General features: G+C 48.5%; 1 protein-coding gene and 1 long non-coding RNA gene across 11 annotated transcripts in view; one reads left to right on the top strand and one right to left on the bottom strand.

The window, feature by feature from the left end:
- Window positions 1-19,276, bottom strand: part of LOC106844164 (uncharacterized) — a 36,829-nt gene that overhangs the window by 17,142 nt on the left and 411 nt on the right. For 2 of the 10 annotated variants that reach the window (XR_006512085.2, XR_011493600.1), the window contains exons 2-3: window positions 17,554-17,634; window positions 13,355-13,425 (exon numbers count right to left, since the gene is read on the bottom strand). The exons of 2 other annotated variants lie outside the window; for them this stretch is intronic. This is a non-coding gene — a long non-coding RNA (uncharacterized lncRNA). Of the gene's footprint in view, window positions 1-6,282; window positions 6,430-11,557; window positions 11,794-13,354; window positions 13,426-17,281; window positions 17,380-17,553; window positions 17,635-19,276 lie in introns of those variants that run through there. 6 more of the 10 variants (XR_011493594.1, XR_011493599.1, XR_011493595.1 and 3 more) reach the window with 6 other exon arrangements.
- Window positions 6,420-18,841, top strand: ALOX12 (arachidonate 12-lipoxygenase, 12S type). The gene is made up of 14 exons (XM_014861467.3): window positions 6,420-6,739; window positions 7,361-7,562; window positions 8,694-8,775; window positions 8,883-9,005; window positions 9,121-9,224; window positions 9,485-9,645; window positions 10,523-10,666; window positions 11,493-11,702; window positions 14,219-14,305; window positions 14,526-14,695; window positions 15,201-15,322; window positions 17,233-17,333; window positions 17,451-17,621; window positions 17,744-18,841. Exons 1-14 carry the CDS (start codon window positions 6,605-6,607, stop codon window positions 17,921-17,923), a joined length of 1,992 nt encoding a protein of 663 aa, XP_014716953.3. The 5' UTR covers window positions 6,420-6,604; the 3' UTR covers window positions 17,924-18,841.

Here is a 19,276-nt window from a genome sequence, read left to right as displayed (position 1 = left end):
AGTGGAATTTTCACATCCCCCGTACCCTCTGGTAGACCCTCATTGTCCTTTAACCTTTGCTTCTCGAAAAGAAAAAAGAATCCCAAGATGCCGTGAGTCTGGCCTCACAGTTCAGTCCTGAAGAGAGAGGAGGCCAGGAGTTAGATGCTGGGTCCCTGAGGGATAGAGACTAGCAGTGGGGGCTGGACAGAGGGACCAGGATTAACCTCTAAACCTCTTTGCAGAAAGGTCAAGAAGAGCCAGTTTCAGAACAAGTAAATCCAAGCAGTTTAGAGATGCCAATCTCATGGAAATGGGGTCTAGGAGGCTTGTCTTGACACCATGCTGGCTTAAAACGCAAACCGATAACATGTACAAATGGGGCCTAGTGTCCATACCTGCTCCACCACTGATGCTGGAGAGATAAGAAAAAGGAAGGGGCTCACATCATCCTCAGCCAGACAGAGCCTCAGGATCCCTGTTCTACCCCTTAATGTTTTGGATGAATCCAACATTTTATTTGCCTTATGTCAGCAAACAAGCAGGGAGTACAGCCAGGGAAATCTCACCCCTGAGCCATGTTTCTATTCCTTTTTCCACTATTGTTCCCTTAACAAAGGCTTTAAGACATTTTTTTGTCCTAATTGCTTTCTGCCTTTATCTCATGAAACGTTAATACCTTATATATCTGTTTATGTACGTGGCCCTTTGGAGGGCCACAAACCATTGTAATATCTAAGATGTTGTTGCCCTGCCCCCTTTGAGAATGCGTGATCCAAGGCCAGTTCCGCCACTGGTTTTTGGATTTTATCTCCTCCCTTAGGGTCTTCCCCTCATCACTTACCCTTGTTCTCTTGCATCTTAACCTCTCACTCTCACTGGCTCTACCGGTCACCCATCTCCAGCTATGCCTCTCTCTCTGTTCCCTTCAAGGCCTTAATTCTTGAAAGGCATGCTACACTCTGATCTGCATGCTGCCTCCATCTCTCTGAACCTGTTCTCCATAATATCACAAACGATCTGCATGTCCCCTCACACACATTCCCCTTCACACAGCAATCCCATGTAAAAGAGCTTCTGGCAGCACTTGCTCAGGAGATAAGACCTGAATGCTATGTTTCTAACCAGCTGAAGATTCTAAATGACCATGAATACCGAGTAACACTGGTATGCCCAATCCTTAGTGGACCTAAGACGACTCTAACTAAAGAACAATGGGTCTTGTTTCAACCAACTGTGTGGACTCAATCCAACCTCTCCAGGGAACAAGCTTTCAACCTTTAATTAGCATAAACATCGTGAACACCCCCTTTCTAGGAGTTAAAAATCCCTGACTTATCCCCCGCTCTGAACAACTCAGTCAATGGCGTGTCTGGTGTAGTCCTCTGTCTGACAAGTAAAGACACTCAGCTTTGTTGATTGCTGGTGTTTTATTTGCTTGTTTGGGTTTTTTTTTTTATTCGGAGGGTCTTTTATCCTTCCACCCTTTTCTTGGACTCTAACCCATAGAAATAAAACCACCAAGCGCATAAGGATATAAGTACAAACATGCCTTTGTAGCACTCATCATATGTCCAAAAACTGGAAACTGCTGAATGCTCATCAACAGAGGAAAGGCTGAATGCACTGTGGGGCAGCATGCAGCTGCTGAACAGAATGAACCAGAGGTACAGCAGTCCCCCTTTACCTGCGGGAGATACTTTCCAATGCCCCCAGTGGATGTCAGAAACCACGGATAGTACTAAAACCTACATGTACTATTTTTTCCTGTACATACAGACCTATGATAAAATTTAATTTATAAATTAGGCATAGTCAGTGATTAACAACATCTAACAATAAAATAGAACATTTATAACAATAGACTGTAACAAAAGTTACTGTAGCATACGATTTTTTTTCTTTCCTTACTAAGTCAAGAACTTTCACCTTTTCACTTAAAGCAGCACTTTATCGCTTCTCTTTGGTATATCCGAATTGCCAGCAGCAACACTCTTGCACTTTGGGGCCATTATTCAGTAAAATAAGGGTGACTTGAACACAAGCACTGCAATACGTCGACAGTCCATCTGATAACTGAGGTGATACCGCGACAGTCCATCTGATACTGAGACGCTACTAAGTGATTAACAGGCCGGTAGTGTGTACAGCGTGGATACACCAGACAGAAGCATGATTCACGTCCTGGGCAGGACAAAGCAGGATTTCATCACACTACTCACACTGGCACGCAATTTAAAAATTATAAATTGTTTATTTTTGGAATTTTCCATTTAATATTTTCGGACCATGGTTGACCGCAGGTAACTGAAACCACGAAAGCGAAACCGCGGATAAGGGGGCACTACTGTATAACCATTGAATTACAGAGATGTCCATGAGATACATTTCTTAAGTGAGAAAAGCAAGCTGCAAATGTATATAGTGCAGCACAGATTTTTTAAACAACCAAAACCAACCACTCCTAGGAGTGTATTCATGATTGTAGATGCTTCCATGATTCTACAGAAAGCTGAGCAGTCTCTTCGGGCTTGACTTGGGCATACCTGCTAGGATGGGAACAGCAGAGATGGGAGGAAGAGGAGCACGGGCAGCAAAGGGACAAGCATCTGCCAGTTTTTTTCTCTCTGAATGGACACATAGCTCCCTGGGAGCAAAGTCTGACTCTTCCCTGAGCCTTGAATGTCACCTCTCCAGCATCCTTTTGAGGTCCCACAAAGGCTCTCTCTTCCCTGTCACACCCTCCCCTTTCCCACTGCCAGCCCAATACTCGTTTGGTATGCAGAGTTGGTGGACGACGAGGAGGTAAATTTGTCTAAAGGGCCCAAGACACCACCTGGAAGAAAAAAGATTCAGACACGAATTTTTTTTGACACTGTTCAATGTTAATTAAGTCCTCTCTGAAAGATTGAGAAGGTTCTACTAGAGATCCACCGGCAGGAAAGAACACTAAGGGGCCCAAAACAGAACCCTCTCTGAGGAAAGTGTTCTGGTCAACACCAAGGCCTAAAGGTTTAAGAGGCTGAGGCTGGACACAGCCCTGGCACAGGCCCCTAGCACCACAGTCACACTTGAGGACCTTGCCCGAGCTTGTGTGCACTAAGAGTTGGGAAGCCCAAGTGTTTGTCATTGTTGCGGCCTATGCAGGGATCCCTGCAGCCCTAGAAATGACCCATTAGACTCTGCAGGACAATGTTTCCCTGGGTTACACCACTGAACAAGGACAGAAGCAAATGAGAGCACTCAGAGAGGGAAGTGCTGGACTTCCTGCAAATAGGGGTGGGTGGGTACTGAAATTACTAATTGGAAAAACAGATGATACAACATCTACCCTGAAATCAGACCCTATATTTACATAGTTTATAATGCCACATTTGTATGTCCAATTTGTCTTCAAAGAACAAACACAAATTTATATAGCCCCGTGCCAACTATGGGCTCCAAACACTTGTGCAGCAAGGACCAGAGTTATTCCCTACACCAACTGCGCTTTGAGCCACCTTGGCATAGGAGAAAAGGTTATTCTTATGTTTAGAAGAACACTTTAACAAGCCTTTTTGGCTATGAAATTTAAGGTCCATCCCCCTCACCAACACCCCCAGGGGGAGAATAATCTGGTGAGAGAAGCTTTGATCAAGAAGTTAAATTGTTCTGCAAAGAGAGGTAATGGGAATGTGGGAGTCAGCTCCCGGCACAGAGAACAGGGCCCTGGGAGTCTGGAAGAAGAGGAGAGTTTAGCTTTGGCATGCACATGTGGCAAATGTGGGCTTCCTACTGCAAAGGGCCCAGGCAAAACGAAGCCCTCGGTCCCTCCTGTGGCATACATAAGAACAAAATGGTAATTGTCAGGACAAATAAAAACGTTAAAATAAGAGCCTTAATTCTTTATGTTGAAAATAAGAGATTTCTCTCTCCCTCACTTTCCTTAGAGCATTTATTCTAGAAAACTTATCATTGTTCTTTCTCTGTCTCTTTGAAATGTGTGTAAATCTTTTTAGCAGCTCAACAAGCATCTTGCCAGCTTTATGATCCAGGAATGTCTTTCCCAATGACCTGGGAGCCACCTCTTTGAAATGCCAACATCAAGGGAGATAGCACCCCTCTCTCCCTGTTTCTGTGGGAGGGTAGGAGCCTTAGGGGGGCTCCCTGCTCCAAGTTGCAAAACTACCTCCCATCATAAAGATTCGAGAACTTTGTTTTTCCTATGATTAAGCTTATTAATAACAGAGACGGTCACCAATTACCAGGTAAAGTTAGGATGCACTATGGGTGACGAATGGTGCCGTCAAGCCTCTTACTTGAGGCCTAGTTATTGTGTACCTTGAGAACATGTGTGTCATGGGTTGTATCTGCTTGGCTATATAAGAGAGTAAGATTTCTTTCTGTCTTTGTCTTCATGGTCTCTCAGTGGACTGCCTGTGAGGTATGTCACATTCTGGTTTAATGCTTACTCAATAACAAAACTGTTTTCTTTCTCTACTACCTTTGTAGAGAGGGTTTTCTGGGTTGGGAAATTTTGTTTTTAATTACATTCCCCCAACATAATGCACGTGTTTAAAAAGGAGAAAGAAAAAAAAATGTGGAAGGAAGGGTCTTAAGGAGTAAGACCCCTAGTGAGAGGCTGGGGGCTTTGGAGGGACATGGAAAAACAGTATGTGCTGGAGAAAGGCAGAGGAATCTCCAGGAGGAGGGATGCTGATATTCAATTGGAAATTGTTTCCAGTCTGTAAATAACAGAATAATAGCAGCTAATGCATACTGGCATTGTTCTAAGTGTTTTAAACATATTAATTCATTTAGCATGTGCAGTAACTTGGATTGTTGTTCTTAATTATTCATTCCCCCCCTCTGCCGTGTGACCTTGAAGTACCTAGAGTGGACAGAGAAGGTGTCACAAAACAGCAGAGAAGCAGGCTCAAGGATGGACTGATTTTGGAAGTAGGTATGAAACAAACTTTCTTTTCTACGCAAAAGTGACCTTTGGAAGAAAAAAAAAAAAGTGATCCTTGAAGGGCATGCATGGAAAAGGCCAGATTCAGCTACGACACAGGAGGGCACTGTGAGCCATTTTATTTGGATATTACAGAATAGGGTGACCCCCTAAACTGGAGGAACAGGGGGCTGGCAAACGGCAGACACCAGTCCTGAGCACAGAGGATGTGGGTAGGAGTGGGTCTATGAAATAAGAAGGGGAACGGCACCCAGTAAGGATCAGACACTTTTGCGAGGTTTGGAAGCTGGAAGGCAGGTCTAGAATCCCTTTTATCCCCACCAATAACCAACACGCCAGGCCATTTTTGAGGGTCTGGCTCAACAAAGCAGATTTACCTTGCCCTGCCCCAACCCAGGCCACCAGACACAGGCAGTGTGAACCAAAGGCTTATAATGATCTGGACCACGGAGATCCAGACAGGGACCTGCAGGAGGCTTCATCTGATTCCTGGGTGGGTGACAAAGCCTGGGCCCTGAATCATCCTTGTAAAGTTTACAAAGTCCCTCACCAGCACTGGCCAGACAGATGTTCCCTGGTTTCCTGCCCTGAGGGCCTTGAAGGAAATAGCTTGGGGTGAGGGGGAGGGAGAGTGGGATAAGGACAAGAGAGATGAAAGAAGCAGAACTTCATGCCTAATAAAAGATGTTTACATATAATTTTTTAGGAGAAAACAGAATTCTGGTAGGGGAAGTAGGTACCAGGGTCAGTGAGATGAGACCAAATAAAAATTAATCTGGAACATAGTGAAAAGGCAGGAGCTGCATTCACCTGGAAAGGACAAAGTTCATGGGAATTGCCCATGTATGCTGGGTCCCTATGTGACTCCACACTGCACACTAACACCTGGGCCTCTGACATTTTCTGCACCCACTATGAAGGTTGGAAAAAGGAGGTTTCACTGCCCTGCCTCATTTAGGCCTCTCTGGGTTTCTGAGGTACCTAGGGTCCTAATGCCTGGATGTGTGAAACCAGGTTCAGAGAGAGTCTTTGAGTTGTTACCCTTCCAGGTTCTCTGCAGTCTGGGGAACTCCTGGTCATTTACTGAAGAACTGGGCTCAAATTCGTAGAAATCAGGAACTGAAGGACTTAAGGGCCATAGCGGATCTAGCAGCAGGACATCCACGGGAGCCCAGCGCAGCCTCCCAGGCCCGCCTTCCCCAGGTCCCAGCCCAGCAAAGCGGACACTCTTCCTCGGCTGGGAAGACCGACTCACCTCTTCTTCCTCCTAGCTCTCCCAAAGGCCTGAAGACCTCAGGAAATGCCCTCACCCTTGCTTCCTCCAACCCCGAGGCACCTGGGCCCCCGCCTACCCCGGAGATCCAGAGAAGTCCAGCGCATCCATCCTTTCCTCCTCGCCCAGGCCAGGGCCCCTTTAATCTTCCCGCAGCTACGCTCCGACGGGGAGGCACGGCCCTTGCCCACAGCCTGCTCTGCGGCTCGCAGGTTCGGACTAGTCTGGGGCGGGGACTTGGGAGGGAGCGCCTGAAAGCTGTGAAGAGGGCGGGGACGCAGACCCATCTTTAAAGGCCGGGAACTGGCCCTAAGGCACCTCGACACCCGCCGGCGGCCCTGGGCGGTCCCGAGAAGCGCGCAAGACGCGGCTCCCCTTCAACTAAGCTACTGGGGGCCGCCATGGGCCGCTACCGCATCCGCGTGGCCACCGGGGCCTCGCTCTTCTCCGGGTCGCACAACCGCGTGCAGCTGTGGCTGGTCGGGGCGCGCGGGGAGGCGGAGCTGGAGCTGCAGCTGCAGCCGGCGCGGGGCCAGGTCAGCGGGCGGGAGCGGGGACCCTAACCCTGGCCCGGGCTCGGCTCGCGGCGGGAGGGCGGCTCGGAATCGGGAGGCTGGGGGCGAGCGACAGCGCCACCGCGCCGGCTGAGACGCCCAGGGAGTGGGGACTCCCGCGCCAGGAGTGCGAAAAGGGTCAAGAGCCAGGGCCAGGCTGGGCTCAACCCCCTTCTCTCTTCCCGACTCAGGTCCTCGCAGCCTCCAACTCCTTCCCCAAAAGACCCCAGAGCCAGTGGCACCATAGGCTCAATATAGGATGAGGGGTCAAACCTGAAGCTCCTGGGGAGAGCGTGGGCGGGGTGAGAGCTCAGCGAAGGGACCGATGCGGGTGCTGATGCTCAGTCATCAATTCAGACACTGCGGGCCACGCCCCGCGCTCCCTCGTCCTCCCTGCGACCGGGCGTCTGAGACTCAGCCCGCAGGTGTCGCGAGGAGGGAACGAGGGAATGCTATCTTTGGAGGCCTTGTCAACCCAGGCTTCACAAAGATCCTCGCCTCTTCTCGTCCCCGCCCCACCTCTGACCCCCAACTCCCAACCCGGACGAAACGGCCTCTCCCGGGTCCCTGCTACTAAGTCTCGCCGGGTTCTGGCCTCCGCAGGAGGAAGAGTTTGATCGAGACGTTTCCGAGGACTTGGGGCCACTGCACTTCGTGAAGCTGCGCAAACACCACTCCCTGGTGGACGACGCGTGGTTCTGCGACCGCATCACGGTGCAGGGCCCTGGAGCCTGCGCGGAGGCCGCCTTCCCGTGTTACCGCTGGGTGCAGGGCGAGGGCGTGCTGAGCCTGCCCGAGGGCACCGGTGAGGGGCAGCGGCGGGGAACTGGGGCAGGGCCTCGGGAACCACTGGGAGAGGGGGCACTGATGAAGGTCGGAAGAGACTAGAAAAAGTGGGTGCTCAGCAGGTTAAGGGTGGAAAACACAAGATGCTTGAAACGGAACAAAAAATGTATAAAGTCCTGAAGTTGGACGTAGAATAGGCGGACACAGAGAAGCGATCTGAAGGTTTCCTCTTCCAAGAAGGGGAGGACAGGGAATGGGAGTTGCAGCAATGATGGAAAACTGAAGAGCAAAGTAAAAGTGGGAAGGAGACCGCTATGTGATGGGGAACAAGTTAGGGCAGGGCAGGGTAGCACATGGCACATGAGATGGCCAGTGACCCCTGAGAGGAGACAGCTAAGGGAAGCAAATGATATAACCTTGGAGAGCTGAAAAGTTAGAAGAACAAGGAAGATCACTGTGAGAGACAGGGAGCTCCTGGCAGGGGGTGGCAATGAATGAGGACGGCAATACAGAATTTGTTACTGTGGGAAATGAGAGATGAATACAAAGACAAACGAGGGCAAGGACAATAAGGATGGAAATATAAAATATATGACTTCGAGACAGGTAAGTAAAAATACAGATAAGAGCAGGAACAAAAATACAGACTGTGATGGTAAGTCTAGGAAAGATGAAGTCAGGCAAAGAAAGCAAACAGTTGTTCCTCAATGGTTTTTGAGGACAGCTGAAGGTGTGGCCAGTGAGGTTCAAGACGTGAAATTAACCAAAGCAATATATAATAGAAAACAGGTGTGGGCATATGGGTGACTAAGATTTTATCACCTTAATTAGAGTGATTTATCCAACCGTAAATATTGATGAAATAGGATCAGGTAGGGAAAGATGAGTTAAAGGACAAGAAAGGGTGGCAAACCTGAGATTTTTGTCTCAAAGTAAGGGATGAGGGCTGAGATAAGTGAAACCAGGAGTGGAAAGTTGGCAAAGATGGGATAAATGTGTCTGGGGGATCAAGTGAGGGACAGCCAGAGATAAAAGCAACAGAGCATGAGTGAACACATGGACTATGACTACAAAAAGGAAGATGGGGACAAGCAGGGAGAGCACAGGACCACACAAAACTGTGTGGCCAATTGTCTTAATGTCTCCCCAGCCCGCCTGGCAGGAGACAATGCATTGGACATGTTCCAGAAACATCGAGAGAAGGAACTGAAGGAAAGACAACAGATATACCGGTGACCACCAACTCGTGGGCCCCCCCAAAGGTCCCTCCCCTTCCCTGGCCCTGCCTCCCAATCATTGACCTGGACACCTTCCCTGAAGCCTTGTCCCCATCTCCTAGCTGGGCCACCTGGAAGGAAGGGTTGCCCCTGACAATAGCTGCAGGGACTAAGGATGATCTACCTCCAAATATGAGATTCCACGAGGAGAAGAGACGGGACTTTGAATGGACAATGAAGGCAGGGTGAGAAAATGCCTGGAGCTCAGAGTGGAACAGGCCTGGGAGATCCAAGAATGGTGGTAAATGGTGAGGGCCTGAGGGATGAGCAAACAGGTTCATGCCTCAATTCCTGTCCTAGGGCTCTGGAGATGGTCCTCAAACGCGTTTATACCTTCCTCAGCTCCTGGGACCACCTAGAAGATTTTGATCAGATCTTCTGGGGCCAGAAGAGCGCCCTGGCTGGTCAGTGGTTCCCCAAGGTCTCTATAACCCCTTGATGACCCCTTTCGATGCCCTGAACTTCACACTCCACAGTTCCCCATTCCTCCTTGCCAGATGAGACCTTATAGTGCCTGATCATCTCACAGAGGCCTCAAGAATGAAAAGCCAGGGACTAGATACAGGGTGGTCATATGCCTGAATCACTGGGGTAGGGCCTGAAGGAGAGGGACATCTGGGCTGTGCTAAATATTCTCCTCCTACACTCCACCCCAACCCCACAGAGAAGGTTCACCAGCGCTGGCAGGATGATGAGTTTTTTGGTTACCAGTTCCTCAACGGTGCCAATCCCATGCTGTTGAGACGCTCCACCTCTCTGCCCTCCCGGCTAGTGCTGCCCACGGGGATGGAGGAGCTTCGGGCCCAGTTGGAGAAAGAACTTGAGGTACATCCTCCCACCCTCCATCCTTCTCTCTTGGCAGTGTGGGGAGAAGAAGTGGTGAAAGGGGATTACCAAAGATGAGTCAGGGAAGGGAGGCTGCGGTAACCCACTGTCCCTTGTGCAGAGTCCTGTGTAGAAAAATCTAGAGATGATGAAGTATGTAGGGAAAACTACAAGGAGCTCCCAGCACGGAGAGGGAAAAAGGATGGATTCCCAGGGCACAGATGGGGCCAGAGATGTTAGTAGGGATAATGATAGTCCCTGTCAGTGCTCCTGACACCAGTGTTTACGGGCAGGGAGAAAAGTGGACAATGTGCTGCGAGGTGGGGAGAATTAGGGAGGTTTCCTGGAGGAGGAAATCTGGGTTTGGAAGAGATGAGCTGGATATGAGGAGGACAAGCAAGGTGGGATATGAGCATGTCCACGTGCATATGTGTGCTGGATTCAGTGGCAGTGGTAGTTAGGAGAGCCTCTGTGGAGTACTTGGCAGAGGTGAGATTTGGACAGGGAGTGAAAGAGCATTCGATGAGCTGGTAGGAGCCAAACACAGGGAGCAGACCACTGAGGGATGATGGGGAAGGGGCCTGGATGTCTTGACACGACAGTTTACAATGCCTGTAATGCAAACTGGCCTGAGCAGGCCTGGTTCTAAATCCAGATCTGCTACCACATCCCTGTACAAGATATGTACCCTCACTAGGCTGTTACTTCACTTGTTTAAAATGACAGAAATGGGACCAGATGCCAGAAGGATTCTGGTACTGATACGAGATGATGGCAAGAAACTACATAAATGTCTTTAAATGTCTTCCCTCTTTGCCCTGGCCCTCTGCAGGTAGACTCTGAACTCTAATGATGGATATGTTCCTCCTTTCCCCAGAACAGTTCCCTGTTTGAGGCCGACTTCATCCTTCTGGATGGGATTCCAGCCAACGTGATCCGAGGAGAGAAGCAGTACCTGGCTGCACCCCTTATCATGCTAAAGATGGAACCCAATGGGAAGCTGCTACCCATGGTCATCCAGGTGAGGCACCCTGGGCATTCCCCTACCAACGGTGCTGTCTGTTCACCCCAACCTCTGCTCCCCAGGGACCTAGCCCCCTGGATCCTGGCTCCCAAACTCCATCCTCAATGCAGTGAGACCTGTCCTCATGTCACTCTTTGCTTGCTTGCAGTCTGGTCTCCTCTGACTCACCCAACTGGAAGTACTTGTTCAAGAGTCATAATGACCTTTTGGAGTTCTCATCCTGTACCCAGTGGTTCTCAAACTTTAGTGTGCATCAGAATCACCCGAAGGGCTTATTAAAACACAGGTTGCTGGGTCCCACCATCAGACTTTCTGATTCAGTAGGTCTGGGGTGGGACTGAGAATTTGCATTTCTAACAAGTTCTAAAGTGATGCTGATGCTGCTACTTTGGGAACACACTTTGAGAATCACTATTTAATCTCCCAGTAGTCTCTGACTCTAAATACCCACCGTCTCTTGAATATCTTTTCTCTCGCAGTTCTCAACAGTCAGTTAACAAGTACTGTCAATTATCTCACACATCTGGCTTCCCCTTTCCCTTCCCTACCTACCCTAACTCGACCCCATCACTTTTCTCCCAAACCACTGTTAGGATCCTCTTATTGGACTCCCTGCTTCTGACTCTCCTGCATTCAACCCGACCATCATGGCACTCGCATGGCACCACAGCTAGTGAGAGGCAGGGTGGAAGGGTCCTCATTCCTCCTCCTAGGTTATAACTTCCTGGAAATCATCTTACTCATCTCTGTTTCCCCAAGGATGCTGACCATAATGTCATACATAAATTGGAAGTTCAATAAATGCTTAATTTATTTTTCCCAGATCCAGCCACCCAACCCCAGCTCCCCAACCCCACCACTGTTCCTGCCCTCAGATCCTCCACTTGCCTGGCTCCTGGCAAAGTCCTGGGTCCGAAATTCAGATTTCCAACTGCACCAGCTCCAATATCATTTGCTGAACACTCATCTGGTGGCTGAGGTCATCGCTGTCGCCACCATGAGGTGCCTCCCAGGGCTACACCCTGTCTTCAAGGTACATCCTCTACCCTCCCTGTCGCATCCCACTCAGATGCCAGAGAGAGGAAACTGCCCACTATCAAATGATGCTGCGGCAGCAAAAAATACTTATTGCAATTTGTGAAAGAAAGTGAGGAGAAAAGAAGGAAGACTGTATCAATATCTTGAGACATTTTAATTAAGTTGAGTCACTTAACATTTCTTCAGGACATATTATTAAGGTAGCCCTCTGAAATTCTCAGAGATCTGACAATCTAGCAATGGGCCTGGAGTATATAGGTGGAATATGGTTAGTAAAACAAAAGCCCCATGCTTGCCTTAGGGGACTTACTATTGAGCCAGGCAGACAAGTGATGTGCATAAGAACCAACCAGAGAACAATGTCTGGAACTAGAATTTGAAATTACAAGAGACAGCCCATAAACCCTACAGTATTGATGGAGAATGTTCTACCCTAACTGAGGAGTCTGCTAAGTAGGCAAGGAGAGCACCCCAGCAGGCTACCTATACCTGCCCAGGAGAGAGGTGGAGAAGGACATGGATTGGCAAGGTGGTGACGGGAATGAAAAGGAAAACAATCACAGACTTGGTGAGGGGAGGAAACAGTAGCTGCAGCATGCCTGAGTATAAGACTGGAAGAGGAAGGTCAGAGGTCTAAGGTTCTGCAACACCTAAGAGCCCTACGGGGTGGGTGGGTTGTACCAACCTAGAAATACTGTAATTTTATTAAAAAGTGAGTTCAGAATCTATTGCTAGGCAGAATGCAGCAACATGGCTTGTGCTTGCTTAAAAATGTTCTCAGAATCCTGATGAAACCTTAGATATAGGGAACATGGGAGAAAAGGGACAAAACTGATACAAGCTAATGAACCAGAGCAATTGTCAGAAACAGCAAAGTCAGAAGAAGCCAGTTTGGAAGCAAAGATAAGGTACTTAGGTTTAAGTACGTGGAGTTTGAAATGCTGACAAGATACGCAAGTGAGTAGCTGGTAAGGAGAACAGCTGAACTGTGTTTCCACTGGGGATCTCTACTCCAACCCCCCAAGCCTGGCCAATAGTAGCTGTGGGCTTTTGAGTCCAGGGTAACACAGGTAAGATGGAGACCAGTGTGATTAACAGAATCTTGGATTTTACTGATCTCACGGTGCTCCTGCATCACCATCTTCTGCTCACCTTGAACAGGTTAAGCCTCTACTCACACTTTACTAGTTCAGCCCTCTATCTCCACTCACCATAACAACTTCATCCCCTGGCAAACAGCTGAGTTGTTATCAGGACACACAGGAAGGCTGAGCCTACAAATGGCACCGAGGCTACGTGTTCAGGCTCCAGATTCAGATTGCCGGGGTCAGAATCCTCAATCCTGGCCTCAGTACTTACCAGATGCATGCTCAGTGTCCTCATCTCTAAATGGGGATGACAGGAGCTCCATCGTGGGGTTGATGAGGATAAAACAACATAACACAACAGTGTGACACAGGCTAAAAGCTACGAAAAAATTAGTTCTTGCAATTATTATAACTATTACTAGGAGTTGTTTGTCCTCAGGTATCTTCTCTCCTCGTGCGGACTTGGGGCTTTCTATGACACTCAGCATCTTTCATGAACTTTCTGAGAAATGTCAGACCAATTTGAGCTGCTTTGACATCTTGACACCAGAGGTATTACCTGGGTTGTTCCCTGTGTCCAGCATCACCAGTTCAGATAAAGAGCAACACTGCATGAGACCTGCATATAAACTGGGTAAAAATGAAGACAAAATAGTCTGAGATAAAAAGAAATGCATGTGAGGATCAGATGGCCTTTTTTAATAGCTAAGGAACAGCTATTTTTAAAAAAGCTATTAAAAATAGAGAGGGCCTAAGCCCAATTGGGGGAAGACGCAGATTTGACAAGAGCCCCTCTGCTGCTTAAGCAGGTAGCTCAGTATGGCTCCTCTAATTGTGACTAACTCTGACAAAAACCCAACAGTGAAGCAACCAGAGGATGGAGGTATGGCTTTGATAATGAATACAGGGGCTAATTTAAGCTATGAGGATGTAAATGACAGAAGCATAAAAGAAAATCAAAAGGGGCTGATTCTTAAAGGACACCTACACTCAAGGTGGAAATAATAAAGATAAATGATAACAGCTTCTGTGTGTACTAAACACTCTTCATACATCACTCACATAAGCATCACCACAGCCTTCTGAGATAAGAGACCCTATTATCACTCTCTATTGACAGATGAGGTGCTGGATGGGAGATGTGACAGATTAACATATAGAGGGTCCATTACCTTGGATGAGTATCAAAGTGAGTAGTGAAGTATAGATTGAAACCGAGCTCAGTCTAGCTCCAGGCCTGAAGCACAGATTAAAGAGCATGAGAGGGAGTGACCATAGAAGCAGGAGGAGACCAGCCTGTCAAGGCGGGAGCAGAGAGGAAAGCATAAAGAGGAGAGAAGACCACCATGCTGGGTGCCACTCCATACAAGGAAGGACCTAAGCATGTCCTCCATAAACTGCCCCCTTCCAATCTCCATCACAGCTCCTGATCCCACACATCCGCTACACCATGGAAATCAACACCCGGGCAAGGACCCAGCTCATCTCAGAAGGTGGTATATTTGATAAGGTAAGGAGAGACTGGGGCGTGGGGCTGCCTAATCATCCAACTCTCTATGACTTCCTGTCACTTTCAAGATCCCAGACCAACCTGTGCGAATGTCCTGACCCTTCAAACCATAAGCCTGTCCCTTTAGACCCATGTCTTTAAATGTGAAAACCCCACATCTGACCCCTCATATACTCTGCTCTCTCTTCTCCCTCAAAGCCTCTCATCTCTCTTGTCCCAGGCAGTGAGCACAGGTGGAGGGGGCCATGTGCAGCTGGTCCGTCAGGCCATGGCCCAGCTGACCTACTGTTCCCTCTGTCCTCCTGACGATCTGGCTGACCGAGGTCTGCTGGGAATCCCAAGTGCTCTCTATGCCCACGATGCTTTGCGGCTCTGGGAGATCATTGCCCGGTGGGTGAGAGTGGGAGCTGAGAAATGGAGGGGCGTCGGGGAGAGGGAGAGTGGGGCTCTGACCTGAGGTCAGCATGAGGCAAAAGAAACACATGAAAACAGGAAGGTCCAGACAGGAGGAGGAGAGGACGCAATCCTGGGGAGATGAGGGAGTGTGAGGAGTCAGTGGGGAGGTCTGAACAGGAGGAATGTGGAATAGGAGTAGAGAGCCTCGGTCGGGAAAGCTGTGGAGGGGGAGACTGAGGGATCTGGACAAATCAGGGTTCTTGTCTGGAAGAATGGCCAGCAACCACATATAGGGAATTCCCAGAACTAAGGACCCACATTTCATTCCTTTCCACACTAGTGTGTAGAAAGAGCCAGGGAAAGTCCCAAAAGGCATGTCTTGAAGAATCTATCCTCAGACACAGTGAGAGTCAGTTGGACAGAGACCACAGGAAAGTTAGAGGAAGGAGGCTGGAGCCTTCCCCCCTCAAGGAGCTCCCCTCCCTTCTCCTCTGGGCAGGTACGTGGAGGGGATCGTCCACCTCTTCTACCACAGGGATGACACCGTGAGAGGGGACCCTGAGCTGCAGGCCTGGTGTCGGGAGATCACTGAGGTGGGGCTCTGCCAGGCCCAGGACCGAGGTAAAACCCCTCCCCAGAGACAGGAGCTCCTCAGAGACTCTGCCCAGAGCCCCTTCTCAGCCCTGCCCTTCTGGGTTCAGGACCCCGACCCCTCATCACAACCCCCTCTCCAGCCATACATGAAGCATCTGAATCCCCTTCCCACCTCCTAAGACCCAGGACAATTCTACATACCCAAGAATTGTCTTCCTCAGAGACCCTGACCATCAACCTCTACTACTACCCCCTATCCCAAGTCACAGATGCCCCACACCTGCTACAGCACGGAACCCAGTCAGGCCAGAACCACAGACAGTGAGAGATCTGCCCAGGCCCTGTTGGGGTTCACATTCTCTTTATGGTTGTCTATTTTCCTACCTGAGGATATAAATGGGAAGATTTTTCCATCAAAGCCCATGATGACCCACTCTGCTTTCCCTTCCTTCTCCTCCTGCCTGCTACCATCCAGCACACACAGATAGTCCAGGCATACTGCACACATCCACAGCGCAAGGTCATTCTAGGTACAAATCCAATACTCTCCATGCTTTGGCTCAAACCCAGACTCAGTGCCCTGCCCGTTGGGGTACATGTTTCTTTAGCCAATCCAGCCTCCCCCCACCCCTGCTAGGATCTAGCCACTACCTCTAGCTCCCCCCACTGCATTTTAACCTCTGGGGAAGAAACAGCTTTCCTTGAGCTCTTCCCAGGTTCATCCTCCCCTCTCTAACACACATGGGCCAGCCTGGACTGCTTCATATCAACCTTCAGTGCCTGCCCCTCACACTTCACACCATCTCTGCCTCTGTGGGGCAACTACAAACATTTGTAGAGGAAGCCTGGGGAGGATAGAGAGCCCTTATGGTCAGGCCCTGGGGATGCAGTGAGCAGTAAACCAACTCCTGCACTCTGGAGGGAGCCCCTCCCCAGGGAATCTGTGGCCGCACCATCCCTACCCTTCCAGAATCAAACTTTCTCTAGTACTTCTCAGGACTGCTCCTTATGCTCCATATGCCCCCAAAAGACCCTTCTTCCTCTCCCTAGCCATCTTTTTCCCAACAACTATCTACATTTGGAAAATAAAAATTAACATTCACATGTTAATATTAACCTCCACTAACCACCTCTCATTCTCTTCACTCTCCCTCAGTTCTCAAAGCTCACCTTTGCCTAATTTCCCCAACAGACTTTTTAAGAGGAAATGTGCTAAAATTAAAAACAGCCTCAGATTAGCAGTCAGGAATCTGAGTTCAAGGTCAGCCTCTGCATTTTCCCAACTACTCAATCCTGACACACAGTTTAATCTCTCTGGTCTTTGATTTTTCTTTTAATCTATAAAAAGGAGGTGAATATATTTGTTCTACTTCACTATAGGATTATGGGGTCTCTGGGCCCCCACCTCCACTGTAGAGTGGCCCGAGACAAGCTTCATGGAAAGCCTCTCTTGGCTGTTACACTATAAATCCATGACTTCTCTTATTCCTCACCTTATTACTCAGACACTTCTAATTCCCCATCTAGGCATAGGAGGAAGCATGCCTAAATCCTTAACCACTTATTGAGGCAGAGGATATTTGATCACTCAGACCTCTTCAGTCCCTGACACTTCCATAATAACAATAATTATTATTTATTGAGCTCTTGTTACATACCAGGTGATTTCAATAGATTATCTCATTTATAAGGCAGGTATCATCTACATTTTACAGGTGAAGAAATTGAGGTTCAGAGAGATTAAGTGATTGGCCTAAAGTGACCAAACTATATTGCTTGAGCCTGAGTTGAAACCCATGTCTGATACAAACATATTTAAATATATGAGTAAATGAACGAACACCCCTCAATTCCAAAATATAGATATCCCAAGACATCAGCCTTTATCTCTCTCCTCTCATGCTGTAACCTCTAAATCTTGTTCCTTTCCTGCCCAGGTTTCCCTGTCTCCTTCCAGTCCCAGAATCAACTCTGCCATTTCCTTACCATGTGTGTCTTCACGTGCACTGGCCAGCACGCGGCCATCAACCAGGGCCAGGTATGAATAGCTGAAAGCCCAGGTCCCTGAAGGCAAGTGTCTGGACCTTGGGATGCCCGAGAGAGAGGCGGTTCAAACGCTAAGTAGCAGGATCCTAGGGCTAGTTTCTTCCCCCAGCTGGACTGGTATGCCTGGGTCCCTAACGCCCCATGCACAATGCGGATGCCCCCACCCACCACCAAGGAAGATGTGACAATGGCCACAGTGATGGGCTCACTACCTGACGTCCGACAGGCCTGTCTTCAGATGACCATCACCTGGCATCTGGGTCGCCGACAGCCAGACATGGTAAGAGAGGGCTCTGGGGAAAGGGAAGTGACAGTTGGAAGGGAGACATCAGAGTGAGGGGTTAGGCTCTTGGGGCTTCTGCCTTTGGACTAGAAACTGACCGATCCTTTGTTCTTTCTTAGGTGCCTCTGGGGCATCACAAAGAAAAGTATTTCTCAAGTCCCAAGGCCAAGGCTGTACTAAACCAATTCCAAACAGATCTGGAAAACTTGGAAAAGGAGATTACAGTCCGGAATGAGCAACTTGACCTGCCCTATGAATATCTGAAGCCCAGCCACATAGAGAACAGTGTCACTATCTGAGCTCTAAGCTACCCCCACCTGGAAGGCTTTCAGCTCAGCTCCAGGACTGACATTTCCATCTTGAATTTCATGGTTTCCTAAGTCTCTGCTGCTAAGGCTCTATCTCCTCCCCCAACTAAATCCCCTACATCCGTATCCCACTAGCCCAAGGGGTACAGCAAACCTTTTCTGTAAAGGACCAGATAAAAAATATTTTAGGCTTTGTAGGCCACACAGTCTCTATCACAACTACGGGTACTCAGCGCTCCCACCGTAGCACAAAAGCAGCCACAAACAATATGTAGAAGAAAGTGACTATGTTCGAATAAAACTCCTTACAGACAGTGAAACAGGGACTTCATGCGTCACCAAATCTTCTTCTTTTGGTTTAGTCAACCATTTAAAAATGCAAAAACACCAGCGCTTTGCTAGAGGGACATGCACAGGCCGTGGGCTGGATTTGGCCATCTGAGGCAGTACCTGCACATGGGTCCCCTCTACTAGCCCGACTCACTGACTCTACTTGCAAAACATCCAAAGAAAGCTCTGAGGGAGGGCAGGGAAGATTTCTTGGAAAAATCAACTTCCTCAACTAATTCTCCTTTCCCGGGAGCTAGACTTCATACTTGGTGGCCAACTTAAACATTCCTGACTCTGTCCTTTGGCAACTTTCCCTCCACCTCTATTCCTCCTATTTAAACACCTACCCCAAAAGTCGTTGAATAAGAATGGCGCTCCTAGGGCAGAATAAAAACCTTCACCCCAAAATGTCTTCTTTCCCCAGACAGTCTCAAACAAGAGAGACATGAAACTGATGTCTCAAAGCCACTTTCCCAGCCCCTTTAGTACCCTGGGGTCTCTTTCCCAGGTTCCAAGGTCTCTTCCACAACCCTTTTAAGAACAACATGCACAAAATAAATGGAAGAATACCACAAATTTACGCTAACTGCTGACAGTGTTTGGTTTTGGGGCCTTGGGATAGAAATGACCCCTCTCAATTATGCTGTGATCTCTGTCCTCACTAGAATGGGTACAACAAGCCCAGTGCAAAATTGTGTTCTTCAAACACCCCTATTTCCCTGGATAATTATTACAAATCTGTCTCTCGCCGCTGAAGTATACAACCTTTACTTTGGAAAGGATGATCTATTCATATTGTTAAAGTCTTGTACCCTTTCTTATTCAAATAACCTATCGTCAGTTTCCTTAGTTTACCGTAGGGAAGCAAAGTGACATTTTTGTGTACTTATTTCTTTCTCCAGTACATGTAGCAGGATCACTCACCTTCACGACTCGCTCATTATTAAGTCTGCTTTCCCTGTACTTTTCCTAATGCCCATATTTTACCTGGATCTGGCATCCAGTATTCCATGC

Source organism: Equus asinus, chromosome 13, assembly GCF_041296235.1.
Source record: "Equus asinus isolate D_3611 breed Donkey chromosome 13, EquAss-T2T_v2, whole genome shotgun sequence".
In the NCBI taxonomy this organism is placed as follows: Eukaryota; Metazoa; Chordata; class Mammalia; order Perissodactyla; family Equidae; genus Equus; species Equus asinus.
The sequence above is the reverse complement of the archived record's forward strand: the minus strand, read 5'-3'. Positions and strand labels throughout refer to the sequence as shown.

Coding starts and splice junctions, on each gene's coding strand:
- ALOX12 (XM_014861467.3), top strand. CDS start 6,605: ATGGGCCGCTACCGCATCCGCGTGGCCACCGGGGCCTCGCTCTTCTCC. Junction 9,006..9,120: donor GAATGGACAATGAAGGCAGG/GTGAGAAAATGC, acceptor TTCCTGTCCTAG/GGCTCTGGAGATGGTCCTCA. Junction 17,334..17,450: donor CGGCCATCAACCAGGGCCAG/GTATGAATAGCT, acceptor TTCTTCCCCCAG/CTGGACTGGTATGCCTGGGT.